This window comes from Aedes albopictus, chromosome 3 (genome assembly GCF_035046485.1).
Source record: "Aedes albopictus strain Foshan chromosome 3, AalbF5, whole genome shotgun sequence".
Taxonomy (NCBI): Eukaryota; Metazoa; Arthropoda; class Insecta; order Diptera; family Culicidae; genus Aedes; species Aedes albopictus.
Genome location: NC_085138.1, coordinates 374518738 through 374537131, shown reverse-complemented (window position 1 = coordinate 374537131; position 18394 = coordinate 374518738). Strand labels below are relative to the sequence as shown.

The window sequence follows — 18394 nt, the reverse complement described above, 5'->3', positions numbered from 1 at the left end:
AACCGGGCAGTCAGTCAGTAGTGGTGGGGGATGACAATAGCAAAATAAGAGACTATCTACGGGGAGTCGAGTCGCCTGGGTCTCAGGGCAGCCCCAAAAGCCATCTCCTCGGAGGGTGCGCGGTACTACGAGCGATGTATCGAGTGAAGCGAGCGCTCTTCTAACCCAGTAGCTTAGATAAAGTTGGAAAGAATGACAATTGGATCATGACTCTCTCGTTTAGCGAGGGTTGGTGGGTGGAGTGGGGTATGCAATCACATCAAAGTGAGGTTATGTAACCTATCCCAGGCCAGGCCAGTCGTAGCCGTCTGAGCGAGAACCGTGGAAAACGAGTTTTGGCACGGCTCCAGCGTACGTTTATTACACAGTAACCGCGAGGGATAAGATCGGTGGCGTATCGAGGGAGGACGCGGTACGATGCACTCGTGGCCCCTAAGCCTTCAGCTTAATCTTTAGGGGGCGAAAAGGTACAAAAAGCGGCAAAGTTGTTGCAAATTTACTCCTGTATTGGGGAGAGATTCGAGCATTTGGGTTTTAAACATCATCAACCACCTAGAACATCCTGAACACGAAGAATTCTGGCTTACCGCCACGAATAATGACGGTAACTATCGCAAAGCCAACTATGTAGTTGTGTATCAGTGGTCCAATTTTGGAAAAGATCTGGCTATTCTACACGAGGTTAGAAAGATTCTAGAAAAGGGTATAATTTTCCGACAGCTAACTTTGACCTCTTATATCTTCGGATTCAATGAACCGAAGGCAATGAAATTTTGATCAATTATGACCAATATAATGAACTTTGAAAAACATTTGACTTAGTTCAAAATTACTCATAAGCAAAAAAGTTATAGCAATTTCATTTATTCTATGTTTTTTAGTAAGTTTATCTATTTTTCATATCTCGCGTTTAGTATCATACGGGCGTATCTACAATGATCGATTTCTCTTCATCGATTTTCTCTTCGGAGTATTCCGGAAAATACGACCAATATTCGGATGATCTCTCGGTGTAATTCGGTGAAGGACCACTAGGACTAGCATCCAAAACAACAAAAATAATCGAAAATTATTTGCCGGCAAAGTTATTAACGAAAGAGAAAATAGATGAAGAGAAATCGATCATTGTAGATACGCCCGTATGATACTAAGCGCGAGATATGCATCCCATTACTTTTTCATTTCAATGTCGGTCATTTGGTTACTTTCCTTCGGAACATAAATATATTCAAGTCTATTAGAGGGAATTTAAATGAACTAAATTTAACTATCTCAAATTTTGAAACTATGATGAAGTTTTGAATAAATTGGTGTTATATTAGAAAAATAATCGTTTCGTGTAAAGAATTTTAAGTTTAGTAAAAAGTTTTCTATACCTCGTTATATAAGTTATAAATAATCAAAATTTCATAGCATTCGGTTTGTTGAATCCGGAGATATAAGAGCTCAAAATTGGTTATCGCATAATTATAACTTTTCCTAGAATCTTTCTAATTTCGTGTAGAATAGCCCGATCTTTTCCAACTTTAAACCACTGATACACAACTAGTTGGTGAACTTACAGTAAAAATTTGAGAATATTTGATGCCCTTTTCGAAAAGTTACAGCGAGTTGAAAATTTTTTGAAAGGTGAAAATTTTACCTGTCCCAGTTATTTTGAGTATCCCCTGTATGTGGCAATATAGCTGACACTGACCGTTGGGCTTACTTTTCTTTTATTGAAAGCCCAAAAAGAGGTTTTAAAGCGTTAATCCGCGAGTAGTTCAGCTCAGCTAAACCTAAAATTTGTTTTTTTTTTCTTAAAATATTTACGAAATCATTTGAGCTAATTTTATTCACGCAGTCAAATTTAGCCATTTTAACTCGCAAATATTTATTTTTTTGATTTGAATCTAAATATCATTTTTTGTCATCTAAAATCGATATAAACATGTTTTGGAAGATAATTATTTTGAATTTGAGATTTTATAAATTTTTTTTTTCGAGTTTTTTTAATTTATATTTTTGAACATCCCTACACTTTTATATTTTTCCTGGCAGTCTATTTGGGCAATCGATTTTTTTTAAACAAAAATATTTTGAGATTTTATGATCATTGTTAAAATATAATTATTTTAATTTTTGTTTCATGGAAATTTTTTTTTTCGTGTAGCTTTAAGGAAAGTAATTTTAGAGTGTATCGAACTCCCTTAAACTCTTTTACAGTGAAAAGGCACTTGTCCCCAATGCCCCCCCCCCACCATAAAATCCGGGCCTGATTAGAGGGTTAAGTCTACAAATAGCTACCAAATTGCTGTTTATGCTTTGTCATGAACTAGCGTTGTTAATAATTTCAAGTATGTGTTAATTGAAAAAAAAATAATATAAGTTGTTATTAAACAAAACAAAAAAATGTTGATATCAATTTGTTTGCTCGGTTGATTGACACTATGCCTCATAAAAGGTTAAAGAGCAGCAATAAAAAAATCTCAAAGAGGATTTTTCTGTAGTTTAGGGCATTTTCTATTATTATTTTAGAGTTTTGGCTCTTTTCAGGTGTGGAGCGGACCTGGTGTGATGGTTAGAAGACTTGACTATCACGCCGAGAACCTGGGATCGAATCCCACTCCCTACAAACTCGCAAAATATGAGTTCTTCCTTCGGAAGGGAAGTAAAGCGTGGGTCCCGAGATGAACTAGCCAAGGGCTAAAAATCTCGTTAATACAGATAAAAAAAGCACTTCTCAGCAAAAATTGCTGGAAACTTTCACCTACCCCGGGCAATCGGAATACCAAAGGGGATTAGGCTCTGTGGATCTCATTAGCCGGTTTGTTATGCTTATCCTAATGAGTCTGCTTCGGATGTCAGGTGTGATGATTCAGGAACGGCCTAACTGTACTACAGAATCACCGCTTTCAGGATGCTGTTCAGGTCCTTCTTCAATTCCAGCTCGTCTAGGGACCTTAGGAGAAATTTAGGGACTTGGTTTTCTTGCCGGAGAACGTTGATTGGACATTATGGTCTAGCGGTACAGCGATGAGGGTTACCCGCTTCATCCTTTTGTCGTAAACCACAATGTGGTGCCGGTTGGCACGAATGAGAACGTCCGTAATGATCTCGCGATCCCAGCTTTATGCAACTATTTTCCAGAACCGGGTCCGGCTAGTACTTGTAGTAGGGTACAAATTATCATTATTATTATTAGCTTTATTGAAGAGATTTTCTGCTCGCGGCAATGGCATTTTCTAGAGTTTTAGGGGTTTCAAGGACGCTTCAGGGGCGTTTCCGGAGGTGTCAGGTGTTTTAGGGAGATTCCTGGGGGTCTCAAGAGCATTTCAAGAGATCTCAGGGAGATTTCAGGGGCGTATCACGGAGCTTCCAGGGATTATCAGGGGAGTTTTAGAGGGTCCTAGGAACGTTTCAAGGGATTGCGGGGGATTTGGTTTCAGGTAGTCTTAGATGCGTTTCAGATGGTCTCATGGAGTTCTCCAGAGAATATTAGTGACATTTCATTGGATGTCAGCTGAGTTTCACAGGGTCTTAGAAGCGTTCAACGGTTTCATGATCATTTCAGAGAGTCTCAGGGTGGTTGAATGCGGTCTCAGAGGTGTTTAAGGAGCGCACCGTTCCAGGAGGAGTTGCAGGGGGTCTCGAGGCACAGAGGTCCAATTTTGAGAAAAGCTGGCAGAAACTCAATTTTTGAACATGTTTTAATGGGATACAGTAAATCGAGCATTCATCCATAATACCAGGGGCACTAACTGGCCTTTTAAAAATTTGGGAATATTGTTTTTGTATCTTGTTACAGCTATTTAGCTGATGGCAAAAGTACTGAATTTTTGATAAATAACACAAACAAGTTCAACCACTACAAAAGTCCGTTAATATAAGTAATTCAATTGCTTTCAAAAGTTTATTTGTAAGTTCTTGTGTATATCAAACATCTGCAATGGAGCAAGAGATCAAAATAATACATTTGGCTTCAAAATTGACATTACATGTCATTAGTACGAGAAATTCTTACACTTCAACTTTAAGGTGTCTTACAAAACGCTCCCCGCTACTCCCCGCGGGGATATTCCGCTCAAATGCACGTTTATGTGCCAAGAGCTGCCAAAAAAATAGTGCCAGGATGGTTTGTGAATAGTAAAATTGTATGAAAAACTTTGATTTTGTTCGGATCTTGCTCGAAGAAATCGACAAAAATTGTAAATGCCATTAAAATGAAATTGAGCGCTAAATCATGTTCCAATACATTCATTAAGGCTAAAACTATGATTTGGCAATTTTCGCCAGGTATTTTCAAATCTGGACCACTGTGCAAGGGCGTTAAAAAGGGTGCCAGATGATTCCAGGGGGTCCTAGGGGAGTATCGAGAAGTCTTAAAAGAATTCACAGCAATTCAGGAGGTCACAAGGGTTCAGAGGGGCGATCCAGTAGGTCTCAGGAGGGGATTTCAGCGTTTCACAAAGGTTTCAGGAGTTATCGTTTCAGAGGGTGCTAGGGACGTTTTAATGGGTTTCAGGAGATTGCAGGAGATCTCAGGGGCGTTTGAAAGAGTTCTCACGGGGCTCTCCAGAGGAAGTCAGTGACGTTTCAGAGGGTTTCAGATAAGTTTCGAGGAATGTTACACACTTTAAAAAGGATGCCGAGATCGGCTGTGCGAATCCAGGTTTAAGTTCATTTGCTTCCGCATTTTCCCTGCTTTCCGCATTTTTCATTGCTTTCCGCATCTCGGTTAACGTTTAATATTTGATGTTAGCGGTACCCATGGGTGCTGCTATGACTAAACTTGAATGTTTGCTGTTATCTCAGTTAAATTGCGGTTGCCGAGTGCTCGACTGTGCGAATCTCGTTGACTATTTTCGACTGTTGAATTAAGCCATCCTCCTGCCTTTCTAGTCTAGACAAATTTAAAAATACTGCTTTTTTATATTGTCCGACGTTTCGGTCTGTTTGGGACCTTCTTTTGGGGCTCTTACAGATTATTTATTATATCAAATTGACAAAATTACAAACTTTTCAATTTTAACCTAATTTTACAGATTTTTCTTCCAGTGTGGTTCTGTGGAACGTGTCAATGTCGGTTGAGATTTTCTGTTTTAAAAAATGCAAATTTTAAAAACTTAATTTTCCTCACTCCTTCGTGTACTTACTCCCTCGCCAAAACGGACGATGTCGATGTAAGCCTAACTGTGGGAAAGCTTTTGTTTGAGCTGAATTGGAATTTAGTATCCGGTACTTGACGGTCTCTCTAATAAAGACAAATCAATCAATCAAAGTGTGTGTGAGTAGTAAAAACCTTTCCCGATCTAGAGTGTATGTGTGTGTGTTTACAATCACTTTTTCTGTGTTCTTCGGTTTTGCTGAAAATGCAAATCCAATCCAAAACCCCTTGAAGAATCTCGGCAAAAGAATGGAAATTGGCCGAGCTCAACTGAGTTTGTAGGGACATGTCAGGAGTTCAAAGATCGCTTCAAGGAGTCTCAGAGGTGTTTCAGGAGCGCACCATTCCAGGGGAGTTACAGGGAGTCTCGAGAGTATTTAAAGGAGTCCCAAGGACATTACAATGGGTCTCATGAAATCCCAGAGGGTCTTAAGGGAGTTTCGAGAGGTCTAAGGAGAATTCAGAGGCATTTCAGGAGGTCCCAAGGGGTCTGAGGGGTGATTGAGGAGGTCTCAGATTGCCTTTTCTTCCATTAATGTGTATTATGTCTCACAGCTAATTCTACACTTAACCCAAGTAACATAACTAGCTGAACAATAGTTTCTTAAGCTAAAGTTTGCTTAAAAAAGGTTTGTTCCACTCTTGTACAGCAAAAATGTTTGTTGGGAACTCACTCTCAGAAGCGTTTCAATGTTGAGACCCAGTTTCAGGGGTTTCAGGGTGGACCCCAAACACATTTTTTTTAATTATTCTCAATATCAATATCAATTTCGATAAAAAATCTACGTAGGTGTACTACAAAGCCCTAAAAATAATGAATGCGATTCTTGTTGAGCAAAGAAAATTGAAAATGAACCAGAGCATTGATGAGATATATCCATTTTTCTTCAATAAACTGGAATTTTCGAATACCGAAATCTTTGAAGGGTTCCGGAAGAAATCTTAGAAGGAGTCTTATCCCAAGTAATATTTTGGTGACCAATGGGTCTTGTAGAGGTTCTGACAACCGTCATAAAACCGTATACCATTTTTTTTAGTGTATTTGACTAAAATATGCTACTTGGGATGAGAATTCAATATTTTTTGCGGGAGTTCCATAGGGTCTAAAGTTTTTCAGTGGCGTTTCACGTGGGGTTAGGCGGTTTCAGATAGTATCAGGGGGCATTAGGGGGTTTTATGTGATACCAGGTAGTCTCACAAGCATTTGAGGGGCGTTGCAGCAAATCTCAGGGAGTTCCAGAGGTTTTCAGTTGGATTCAGGAGCAATTCATGGGTTATAGGGGTGTTTCAGGTACGGCACTGGAGCTCCCTGAATATCTTTAAATCGCCCTTAAATCTTTTGAAACGCTTCTGAAAAGGCTTTGATCCCTTTGAAACAAATCTCGAGACACCCCCCCCCCCCCCCCCCCCATTACCCTGTAATGCCACTGAAGCGTCACCTAAAACTCCTTGAAACCAGCTTAAGCACTCATCAGGTCCCCTGGATCCTGAGAAAACACCCATGAAACCCCCTGGAAACTCATCCTCCGCCTTTCGGGCTCTCCTGCAACCTCAGGTATCCCCTTGACCTCATCGCAAACCTCCAGGAACAAAATCTTTCTCGAAGACTAAGTTCTCTCATTTAAAGTACTGACTTGATTTATACACAAAATTCCGTCTTTTTATGCACATTGTTACACTATGCACTTTTAATTTATGCACCTTTTAATGCATGAGCATGAGCATGAGATGACCGTACAATTCGTAGTTGCTACTCCGTTACTAACCAGAACAGTCAACATTGCACAGGGAACCAAATGGATGGGGCCTGGGTGTAGCTCTCCATCCTCAATGTGCAATTTTGAAGGTTCAAAACTTTATATTGACTTATGCACCTTTTAATGCACAGCATAAAAAGAGGGAAAGCTACTCAGGACCAATATTGTGCATTATAAAATCTTATAATGACGGTGACTATTGTAACGGTGGCCAGGGGTGTTTATAGGGAAGATCAAAGGGAGGTTGCAGGGATGTATTAGATGTCCAAAGGGGTTTCAGTGGAGTACCAGCAGATATCAAAGGGGGTTTCAAAAGCATTCCAGAGAGTTTCAAAGGATTTCCGACGGGTTTTGAAGGTGTTACAGGTAGGTTTCCGAGGGTCTCACGTGCGTTAGGTGGGGTCCGAGTGGAACTTAACTCCTTTGTAGGCATTTCAAGAAGTTTTAAAGGATTTTCAGGAATCCAATTACAATATCTTTTGAAACGCTCCTGAAATGCCGCTCTTGAAACCTCACTCTACGACCCCAGAGACCTGAAATGCTTCGAAACGCCCCTGAATCCTCCGTAATCCCATCGAAAAACTCTTGAAATCATCATGATCAATTTGAAATGCCGTTGACCTTTAGACGCCTTTAAAAGGTTCAAGAAACCCCCTGAAATGCAACTGAAACCCCTCTGGAACACCCCTGAAATGCTATTAAACACCCCTAAAACTTTTAGGAACTCCCTTAGCCCTTTGAAGCCGGAGGGGTCAATATGACCCGGGCGTTGCAACCAAGCATAACAAACGTATTCGAGGCCAACAAGGTTGCGCCAGCAGTGGCGAAACTATCCGTCACCAGAGGGTTAAAGTGTTCCTGAAACTAGCTAAAATCCTCTGAAATGACACTGAAATGCCTTGAAACTTGTAGAAGCTCCTGAGACTCCCTGAATTGCCCTTAAAGCCCCTTGAAACGTCCCTAAACCCCCTTAATACTATCGAAAAGCCCCCGAATGCTCCGTTATCCCATTAAAACGCCCGCAAAACCTGCCAGAACGCCTCCTGAACAGGCTCCTGAAATCCCTGAAATAACCCCCTGAAACTCCCCTGAAGGGGGGGGGACTCCCTTTTTATGGGCTCTCTGGTAACCTGAAATGCCCAGAACGAAATTCCGGATAGTCGAGAAGTATTGTATTAGCAGCCGGAATCTATGGATCCTTTGGTATAGTAAAGGCTATTTCGCGACTTTTCGTTGGTACTCTCAGTAGATTTTAGACCGGACTACCCTGGAGTTCCTGGTCTACAATTGCAGCAGTAATACGAAACAGCTATGTACTTTCGTAACAGTGAATATTTCGACCCCTCTTGATCTACGCCACTGTCATAGTTAAGCTTTACAAGCTGACCGATGACTGCCACGATTCCAACAAAGGAGGCGTGGGGGATCAACGGAAAAGCGTTTGGAGTACTAGGCTCGAGAATGAAAACTACCCTACCTAGCTGGTGACGATCCCAATTTGACAGCTGAATGAGCTCACGAGCTTGCGCTTACTACGAGGTCAACCTTGAGTACGGCCGCCAACTATGGAGCTATGGGATTGACACACTAACTTACCTACCTAACCTAGGTACTAGGTGTACATACCAAACACCTCACTGACCATTCCTCTCCTTATCGAACCGAATTGATAGCGATGCGCGCGCGCTGCGCACGCGGACAATGCGCACAACAGCTCTTTGGAAGGTGTGACCTTCCCAGAAATCAACGCACCGCCGCACAGTGGCAGCGCCACCGCTCGCCGCTTGCTTCGATCCATAAAAAATGTTTTCGGAACGTGGCTGCGTGTGCGTGGAATGCATGCAGCACGGCGGTTCTCTAATCTCAACCCGGTAATTACCTACCGATAGCAATACTTAGTAAATAAAATGCGTGCGACAGAAGTTGCGACAGAATGACACGTGTGATACCCGATAGGGGCGGAAGACATGCGTGAACAACACATGTGCGTGTCGGAATTGCGACATTCCATTAGCAGCGAGGGATTGGTTGCCTTCTCGCCAATAATGGCGAGATTTCCTGCTTTTTTGTGAATCAGATGAGTTCGCACTGGGTCCAACTCACTTGGACAGGTAGCCAGCCGGCCACTTGTGGACGATTCAAAGAGTAAGATCTTCTTGTACTATTGTGTGACGTAGAAGGTGTGCCGGGAATTGAATTCAGGTTGTGCCCAAAATAGACGTGAACTAGACGGAAACAGAATTCGAGGGACAATTATTCAATCTTGTTTTGAGGAAATTAGAGTTCTTTCACAATATGTTTTACATGACATGGAAGCTAATTTATAAATTTGTAGTTGGTAACAAATTGGCCATGAGACATTAGGCGAGGTGCAAGCATAAACTTGATCATTTTTGGTCGAAGCTTAGGTAGACGGGAATTAGATAAACCCTTAAATAGAGACAAAAATAGACGAAAATATGTCATGTTCTGTATATAGCGAATTTATAAATTATAACATTGCATACAATGCCATGTGCATGAAAGTACCCACCCCTTGATCGCACTTCACAAAACAAAGTGATTCATCCCCATTCAAGTCCCCATTCACGGCAATGAGGAATCACTGGAGCGGACCGTACGTATAGAGAACACTCCTTCATCGTGTCGGCTTCGCAGAGAAACCGCAATTCGACTTCCACGTTCCTGAGTGCAAATAAATCATCTTTCCCATACCCGCAGCAGAGCTCATAGACCGCATAATAATTTCAGGCACTAGTTAAGTATCGTCATCGAAATGCTTACCAGAGCGAGTGCTCTTCCTTGACAGTTTGATGGACGGTGGTGGTGGTGGTGGCGGAGCACCACCATAATCGTAGTTAATGTTGCTTGAAGATCGGTGCAGTCAGTGTGATCTTATGTTTCTCCAAGGATCCTGACTGCTGCCGCAGTCCAATTTACAGCAGCTCACAAGCCGTTACTTCTATTTTGTTTTGATTGATTCTTAACGGAATAATTGCAGCCCTGCTCCATCTGTCAGATCAGGGGTGGCATCACACCTGCTTGTTTGTTGCGCATGCGAAGACCCCTCAGAACCACTTTTGTGCATAATGCAGCCAGTAGTGGAGTGGAGAGATAGCTCAAACGTGAGATCACATCGCTTTTTCATTTCTCGTACTTTCAACCGCAACGTGACTGTTGACTGTACACTAATCGTCGTTCACGACCTGTTCCCACACAACAAGCTAAATATATTCCGCTTCCTAGTGGACCCCACGTTCGAAACGATCTCCACCACAGCATACGCTGGCTGACAACCGTGATTGGAAGAATATTTATTTCCGTCCAGCAGCATTTGCGATAATTACCAACTCGAACTAACCTGTTGCTGTTATCCCGTTCTCTTATTCTGATTGCAGCCCTGCGAGCACCGTTCTGATGCCGTCCAGCAGCAGCGCAACCCTGCTGTCGTCGTAGAGCCGGCCGGCCGCACGGTTGGCAACGCTGCTCTTCTTCCCAGCCGGGAGGACGCAGTCCTTCAACAACACAAGACATTCCCGATCGTTGCTTCGATCGACCGCCGAGAGGCCAGTGATAGACTCCCCATATCGTCGTGGACATTCCCTAAACCTAAACAGACCGGCAACAATCTTCCATTAGTTTTTTTTTTAAGGAGCTTCGAAGCTATCGAACTGCGTGCACGTACGTGTTCCCAGCTTCTCCCAGTTTTCTGTATTTCTGTGGTGCGCCAGTACGCAAAACGAGACCGTGTAAATGCTTGGAGGTAAGTGGATGCATATTTAAAGGTTGAGATTGTGACATACGTACCTACATTATTCATATGAAAGGGGTTTGCAGCTGTGATTTGAATCTCGCGGATCAAGTTCTGCGGGTAGGGTGAAGTCATGGTTTCGAATAGGTTCCCACATTTGTCAGAATGACAAATTGTTATCATTCGTTATATAATTTCGTTCGTTCAAGATCGATTCCAAGTTAGGTCAGTTATATTTGACACAAAAACGATCAGTTTTGTAAGTTGGTTTTAACATATTATATCCACTTATCCGCGAGCAGTAATGGCGGCTGCGGGCACAAATAACCGATTCAAATTTTGACGTTTCTTGGGGATCGCAATCGGTTGGCGCCACCAAACGGTGGGTGAAGGGGTGAGGAGGAGAATGAAACTGTTTTGACTTTCCCCGTCGAAACGTCAAAAAACCGAACCGGTTGTATATGCCCACCGCCGCCATTACCGCTCGCGGATAAGTGGATAAAAGATTCACGAAAGCTGTATGACATTCACGAACAGAGGTTTGTTGTTAAGATTTGGTTGTTTGACAGGTAATCGATAAGATCGATCATCAAACATAACAAACATCTGTGAAATAACGTAAGACAGACTTCACAACACGAACAAAACAAGTAAAACTCTAAATCGAAAGTCGCGTTCAATAAAGTGGGTTGAACATTGTCGAAGATGCTGCAACCTGCTCTTACCCATTTGTTTTTTTTTATCTGTACAGTAGACGTTCGCTCGGTGCAAACGGTTTAACTGCAATACTTTTTTAACTGGAAGTCCGCTAAGTGCAACAATTTTGCAGTTATCGCACCGCTATCTGTCAAAAACGGAACGTCAACAGAGTTGCGATGTTTTTCAGATGCACTAAAGCTGCATTGCGATGTTTTTGAGTGCATTCTGGCTGCGTCCAACAGCAATAGGCTCCTAAAATCCTATCGGGATTCTTGTTTTAAACCACAATATATGGTTCAAGAGTACATATTTACTCATTTTTTGACGTTTTTATTAACCATAGTTGAAAATATATAATTTTTATTTTTTTTAGCCTTTTGTCTCGTCCCTAGCTTATAACACATACTTTGAGTGATTTTTTTTCACCGTGTATGTCAGATACACCCAAAAAAATTTTGTTGTCGTTTTTACCGAATCCATGGTAAAAATAAGAATTGTACCAACAATTTTCAACCGAATGCAAAATTCTGTTAAATGTACTGAAATATTGTCAATAATACCATGCATGTTGTACTTTTGACGTGAAATATTCTTGATGCAACTATTTTGGCATTGTATTTTTGACCATGTTTATCCAAGACGTGCAACATTCAAGTCGACATGGTTAAAATAACAATGCCAAAATAGTAGCAACCAGAATTTTTTTAGTCAAAAATACAGCATGCATGGTATTACTGACAATGTTTCAGTACATTTAACAGAATTTTGCATTCGGTTGAAAATTGTTGGTACAGTTCTTGTTTTTACCATGGATTCGGTAGAAACTACAACAAAATTTATTTCAGTGTAGGAACATTTTTGAAATCCCAGTGCGAAAAATGTCGAGCTCAGTCACACAAGGTTGACCTCAAATGTCAAAGTAGAACTATTTACCATTTTACTTATTTCGAATTTTCTCATTATTCCTTTGTTTTTCAAGTTCGAGTAAAGTACAATTTCGATTAGAATACCATGTTTGATCGTATTATTCAATATAAGCGAGATTTCGTCTTTAATTTTAGGACCCTATTGACAACTGTTTGACGGCTGTCAGTCATTGCAGTTAGCGAATTTCATTCGGTAACTGAAACGTAAACATGTTGCACTTATCGAACGTCTACTGTATTAACGAGATTTTTAGTCCTTCTTCTTCATAGGGCACTGCACTGTTTTGATTTTGTATGGGATTTTGACGTTTCTTGGCCTTGTTGTTTACAAAATTTCTGTAAGAGTGAAAGAGAAGGAGAGAATTCCATGCAGTGCCCTATATATCTGATTCATTGGTGCTTTTCTGTTGTGCACACACCTCCTAATGGACCGGCATCGCAGGCTATATGTCCAACCTGTCACTATTTATACTCCGTAGAGTTTACAAAGTTTTTCTTCTTTATCGACTCTGTTTTCATTTCTTGGTACAGTGAATTCTTGCTAGTCCGTAGACTTTTTACAGTTCTGTTTTATCGTCCGAAGACTGTATCATTCTTTTATAGTCCGTAGACTTTGCCCACTCACCCCTGGAGGGGGTGGGAATTGAACCCATGACCTTCTGGTTGATAGTTTGACATACATGTGCACAACAGACAATGTGTTAGATGTTCATCTAATCCCATCCGAAGGGGGTTTGGATTGTGAAAAGAAGATAACCATGTGCGATTGTGGAATCGAGTTCAGTTCTAGGCCTGCTGGCGACGGAGATAGTCGAGTGACTCCGTAGCTTGAAGGAATAGAAGCGCCCGTCTAGCGAATTGGGAGTCGTGAGTTCGAGTCTCACCGGAGTACGTGGATTTCTTTTCATAATTTCAAATCTCAATTTGTTCATCGAGCACATGTTCTGTTGTGCACATGGATGTCAAAGCATTTTCAACAGTGTAATTTCCCACATGGCTTGGTCAGCCAAAGCAAAATCAAGAAATAGTCAGAAGCCTAACCACTACGCTAGATCCCCCCCTCCTTTTTAGTCCTAGGCTACTTCATCTCGGGCAAGTTACCCATTTGTTGACGAATGGGTATGAGCAGGATTTTCAACCTACTTCGTTCAACAGGACTAGTATAGATAATTTTCGAAAGCACCGGACGGTCTCATCGTTTATACGTCAAAGTGTATCGATTTCTTTAATTTGGATTCATTAATAGAGCATTTTGGATTTTTCATGAATCACGTTGCTTGACTTTTATAGTTTTGATGTTACCAGAAAGAAGGCTTAGTTAAGCAAAAATAAAACGTTCACTTTGAAACAAAAACGATTACATTCTTTCAAAACACCATCATTTTACTAATATTTTCATGATCTTTATCAGTTAAAAGCAATGTTCAGGAAAAATTCCTAATCGTAAGTGGGTGTAAACTTTCAAGGTGAAGATAACACGTTTCACCCTTCACGAAAGTGACCATTCTGATGATCCCTTGCCCTTCCGAAACAATGAAGAAAACACATTCAAAACTGAATGTAATCTTATCAAACGGTTACGGCGACGCGCCGGCCGGTGCTCCGAACGCAATGAGTGAACGGCGCGAAACGGCAGCCAAAGCATAAGTATGATTAACACTTTGACAGCAAAACGATCAAATTCTTCAAACCAAATTTAGGACTTATGTATCGTTTTACGAACGTGTTGACGTTCGTTGCTGACCAAGTTGCTGACAGAATTCAAGCATTTCTACTTGCCGTTTGACAGGTAATCGATAAGATCGATCATCAACTTTCACAAATGGCTATGAAATGTCATGAAAGACGTCAGAACGCCCAAATTAAACCAGAAGCTAAGCCTTGTGCAGTGGAAAAGTTTCCAGTGTTGTTATCGATTAGACGTCAAAAACCGAATAATCACGTTAATAGCAATTTTTATGAACGTTATTTTATTGTTAATTGTTAAACTTCGTTTCTTAATCGAGTTTTATGAAGCTGGCGTTAGACTTAGTTATTTGACAGCTAATCGATAAGATTTGATCGAGCTTCTGTCAAAGTACATCAGAAAAACCCCAGTTTTATGAAGACTAGAGTGTAAACATAATTGTATCGACGATCAGCATAAGTAAACAAAGACAAACGGTCAATTTTGACTCATAAACGATAAACTAATTCAATGCGTAGTCCAAATTTTAAATTTTCCATTCCAACCGTCCAAAAGAGAAGATTTCCAAACAACAAGTGGGTGTAAAATTTCAAGGCAAAGATAACACGTTTCACCCGTTTACGAAAGTGACCGACCATTCTCATCCCTTCGCCCTTCGATGAAAACAATGAAGAAAAACACCCTAAAAATTCAAAAAACTCAATGTAATCTAATCAAAAGATTACGACGCCGACGGCCAGCGCCCTTTATCAGAGAGCCCCCTTGTTGTAAAATTACAATGACATGGTGAAGGTAAGCGCGCGGAAAGTACGCGAGGAAAAGTTACAACCGCAACTAGCCAAACTTGTTGTAAACAACGGCCACTCGCCCGCGTGTTATCAGCTTCTCTTCGACGGGGACGTTACAGCAATACCTAGCTACTACTAGGTACTGGTCTAGTCTGGTTGGACAAAACCCACGAATCCGGTTTGATCCACTCTAGTGGGACGCAATCGCGCGCGACTTCGACTACTATTTGGACGCATTTTAGAGGTTAGGTAAAAATAGAGGCGAAATGGGCCGCCCTTGTCGTCGATAGCGATGATGATGGGCGAGCGCCGGAATGTGCGTCCTTCATGCGGGAAGTTTCCTGCTACTCCTCCGACGAGACGAGCCTAGCTGAGGTGCTTGTTGATTAGGAGAAGGTTGTGATTATGACAGATAGGAGGGGGTTTCTGACGGGAAACGATAAGAACTGGCGCAGGCCACAGGGATGTTTTGTTGCGTAAAATGGAGAGATTAGTGGAGGTATTGTAGATGAAATTGTTTTTGTTTTTCATGCCAGTTGGTTGATCCTGGCGATTGCGTTCAACAGTAGCTATTTGACAGATAAACGATATTCTCAAGTGTATACATTGTTGCGTAGCATTTTACGAGTTCGTAGTTGGTATCGGAATAAAACTAAATTATTTGAGGTGTTTGATTGATACACGGTTAGATTTGATCGATGTTATCGTTTTTGTGTCGAATCGTTGTCACATTCTGAAAAAAAATCTTACCAAAGAACTAAGTTGTAAACAAAGAAAGCAAGAATACAAAGAAAAAAAGATGCCATCTCTTCCATTTTGTCCGTATCCGCAACTCTGTGACTAAAAAGATCGTGATTTCCGTCCTATCAATCAACTGTCAAACGAGTCAAGCCCGTTTGTCAGTAGGTGGATAAGTTCGAGCCGAATTTGTTTCAACTGACTTATCGTTTGTTCCTTAACAAGAACTTAGTAGGATGGTTATCTAAAAGTTCAAGTTTCGGATTGATTTGTTTTCTAGAAAACGTTCATTTCAAAGCAGTTTGAAGTTATTCTAAGGAAATGACAGATTGTTTTTGTTTGAAATGTTTGAAATCATTCACTATGTTTGAAAGCTTCAATAAAATTATTATTGCAGACTACATCCCAAATTGGACTATCACACTTTTTTTGGTACGCCTAAAAAGTGTGATAAAAGTGCACATTTGCCTCGGATCGCCTCGACGTCTTCGGTGCACTTATTCCTCCATTTACAAGGAATAAGTGCACCGAAGACCTCAACTCGATCCGACGTGGCCCCACGCTGCAATCACAATTTGAAGGTGTGTGCACACTATTGTGTCAGTCCAATTTGGGGTGCAGTCAGCAATACCCGCACGTGGAAATGCAATCGCCTACTACTCTTTCTTCGCTATTCCCCAACTGGCAGATAAACGATAAGTTCCTCCAAAGACTACCAATTACAGAGATTGTTCATTTTTCCAACGATTCGATTCGTTTGATTGATCCCAGACTGCATCGAAAAATAAATTAGCACCGTCGGCATCATTACGAAACCCAATCACACGCATTCGTCTCCCGAATCGAAGATTTTCGCCGTCGTTGTCGTCCCCAAACATTCGATCGAACCAGCCATCGACGCGGCCACCACGATTCAATGCAAATGGAAAGAAAACCTCCAAAACGATCACTGCAGCACCGTCGCTGGAGGCAGCAGCACGTAAATTTCAGGGTCAATCGAAATCGCGGCGCTGCTGCGCGTCGAATTGACAATTGACGGCGATATGTTTGGTCAGTGTGTGACATTACATCGTCGCACTCGTACGCTCACGCAAGCGTCTTAGGCTGCGGTGACGGCAGCGACGGTGAGAAACTGGAAGCCGTTCAAGTTGGAACAATCCGAAAAATTACATAATCCCATAATATGAATTGTGTTATTTTCACGTCTTTCACCTTCGGCGGTGTCATTTTTGTTTTCTCCTTCAATCCGACCGAAGTCGTGAAAACAAACGGCCCGATTAACTAGGTAGCAGACGATGGCCGCCATCGGCCCATTGTTTTCGGCTTGACCAATAAAATGTGGGAAATTATGTCGCGCCGAGTTCGATTCGAACTGGCGCACGTGACGAAACTCGGTCAGACCCTTTGGCAATGCGAAGTGACTATAATCGAATGTGCCAGAGTGGAGACATTTACGCGGCGTCTTATGGCGAACAAGAAATCGTTTGACAGCTAATCGATAAGAGCGAGAGTCATTCTTTACGCCATCCAAAATGATAGAATACTCGATCTCTGTCAGAAATCAAGCTTCAACAACTAGAACTGAAATTCTGGAACCCACAAAAAGAGATCGTTTTAATGTCACTTTCTAGATTAACTGCAATGAACGCAATACAACCTTCATCAAGCACTCAATGTATTGTTTGACATGTGATCGATAAGATCGACTTTCAAACAATATGAGTAATCGAGTTTAAACGTTCGGCATTTGATCATCATCAAAAGTGATCGTTTTCCTGTCATATTTGACATTGAATCGAAATCAAACAAAGACAAGCCATCTTGGACCGCCTGTCTCGTCATTTCAGCTCAGAAATTCGTTTCCCAGAATTCTGCACCCCGGGTAATTACTAATCGAAATTCAATTTCCAGACACGATTCCAGGAAAACGACCGGCCTGCTTGGATCAAATCGGCGCGGCGCGGAATAACCGACGACTTGTATTTCGTTCCCAAGACTTTGTCTGAGAGCAGCAAAACACGCGAATTTTTTGCGCAAGCTGCTGCCGCCACTCAAGTCTCAGACCACGGAGGAACCAGTTTCTCGGAGATTCTTTTCTTCGCTACTTTTACTTTCATGCAAAACCGGTTTTTAGCTGCGCGAAAATAACAAAAAAAATCGCACCGATCCCCGATCGGATCGCACGCCGCGCGCTCGCCAACAAGAGGAGCAGCTACCTGTTTTGGTTCTTTCTTTCTAACTCGTTCTAATTCGTCTTCTGAGGCTCTCTTCTGGGAGTTTTTCTCCGTCTGCGCCTTTGTGCTTGTGCGGAATAAATTAAATTCAAATTTCTTGATTCCGTCTTTCTTTCGCCACATTTCGCCAAGCATTTCGCATCGCGCATCCATGGTAGATGAAGATGAAGAAGCTTTCGCCTTCGGTGCAAGAAATGGTTCTGATTTTGTTGCGCGGCCGCCTCTCTCTTTCTGTCTGTCTCTCGAAATTCGATCTGGAACGACCGAAGACGGACGAGACGAAGAAGCCACGAACCAAATTTATGCGAACTGCACAGTCGGCTGCATTTTATGCGAGTTGGCTGCTGTCACAGTTGGCTGGGTTTTTTGGTCGGACAGTTTGGTTTCATCATTGCGGACTTGTCTGTCAGGCTTCGATGATGGGAGCAATGGGTTCCAAATTTTGACAGAAAAACGATAAAAGAGGGCTGATTGCCATTGAGAATTGCGGGTCGCTACAATGGGATCGATAAGTTTGACGTGATTTTATTTTCTCCAGGGCACTGAAAAATCACTCAGTTGAGACAGTAAACTGTCAATAATAGTCGATATGGTCTAACAGGTTTGTGCCACAAAGTTGGGGCCAATCATCATCGGTGTTTTGGAGTTCAGAAGTTTTCCAAGCATTG

General features: G+C 41.7%; 1 protein-coding gene across 4 annotated transcripts in view; it reads left to right on the top strand.

Annotated features, from left to right (window-relative positions):
* LOC109409855 (transcription factor Ken 2) overlaps positions 1–18394 on the top strand; it is a 184427-nt gene that overhangs the window by 106928 nt on the left and 59105 nt on the right. For all 4 annotated transcript variants that reach the window (XM_029875059.2, XM_062855667.1, XM_062855666.1 and 1 more), the window contains one exon: positions 10302–10666. In XM_029875059.2, the coding sequence (XP_029730919.2) occupies positions 10657–10666 (10 nt within the window). In that variant the 5' untranslated portion in view covers positions 10302–10656. The remainder of the gene's footprint in view (positions 1–10301; positions 10667–18394) is intronic.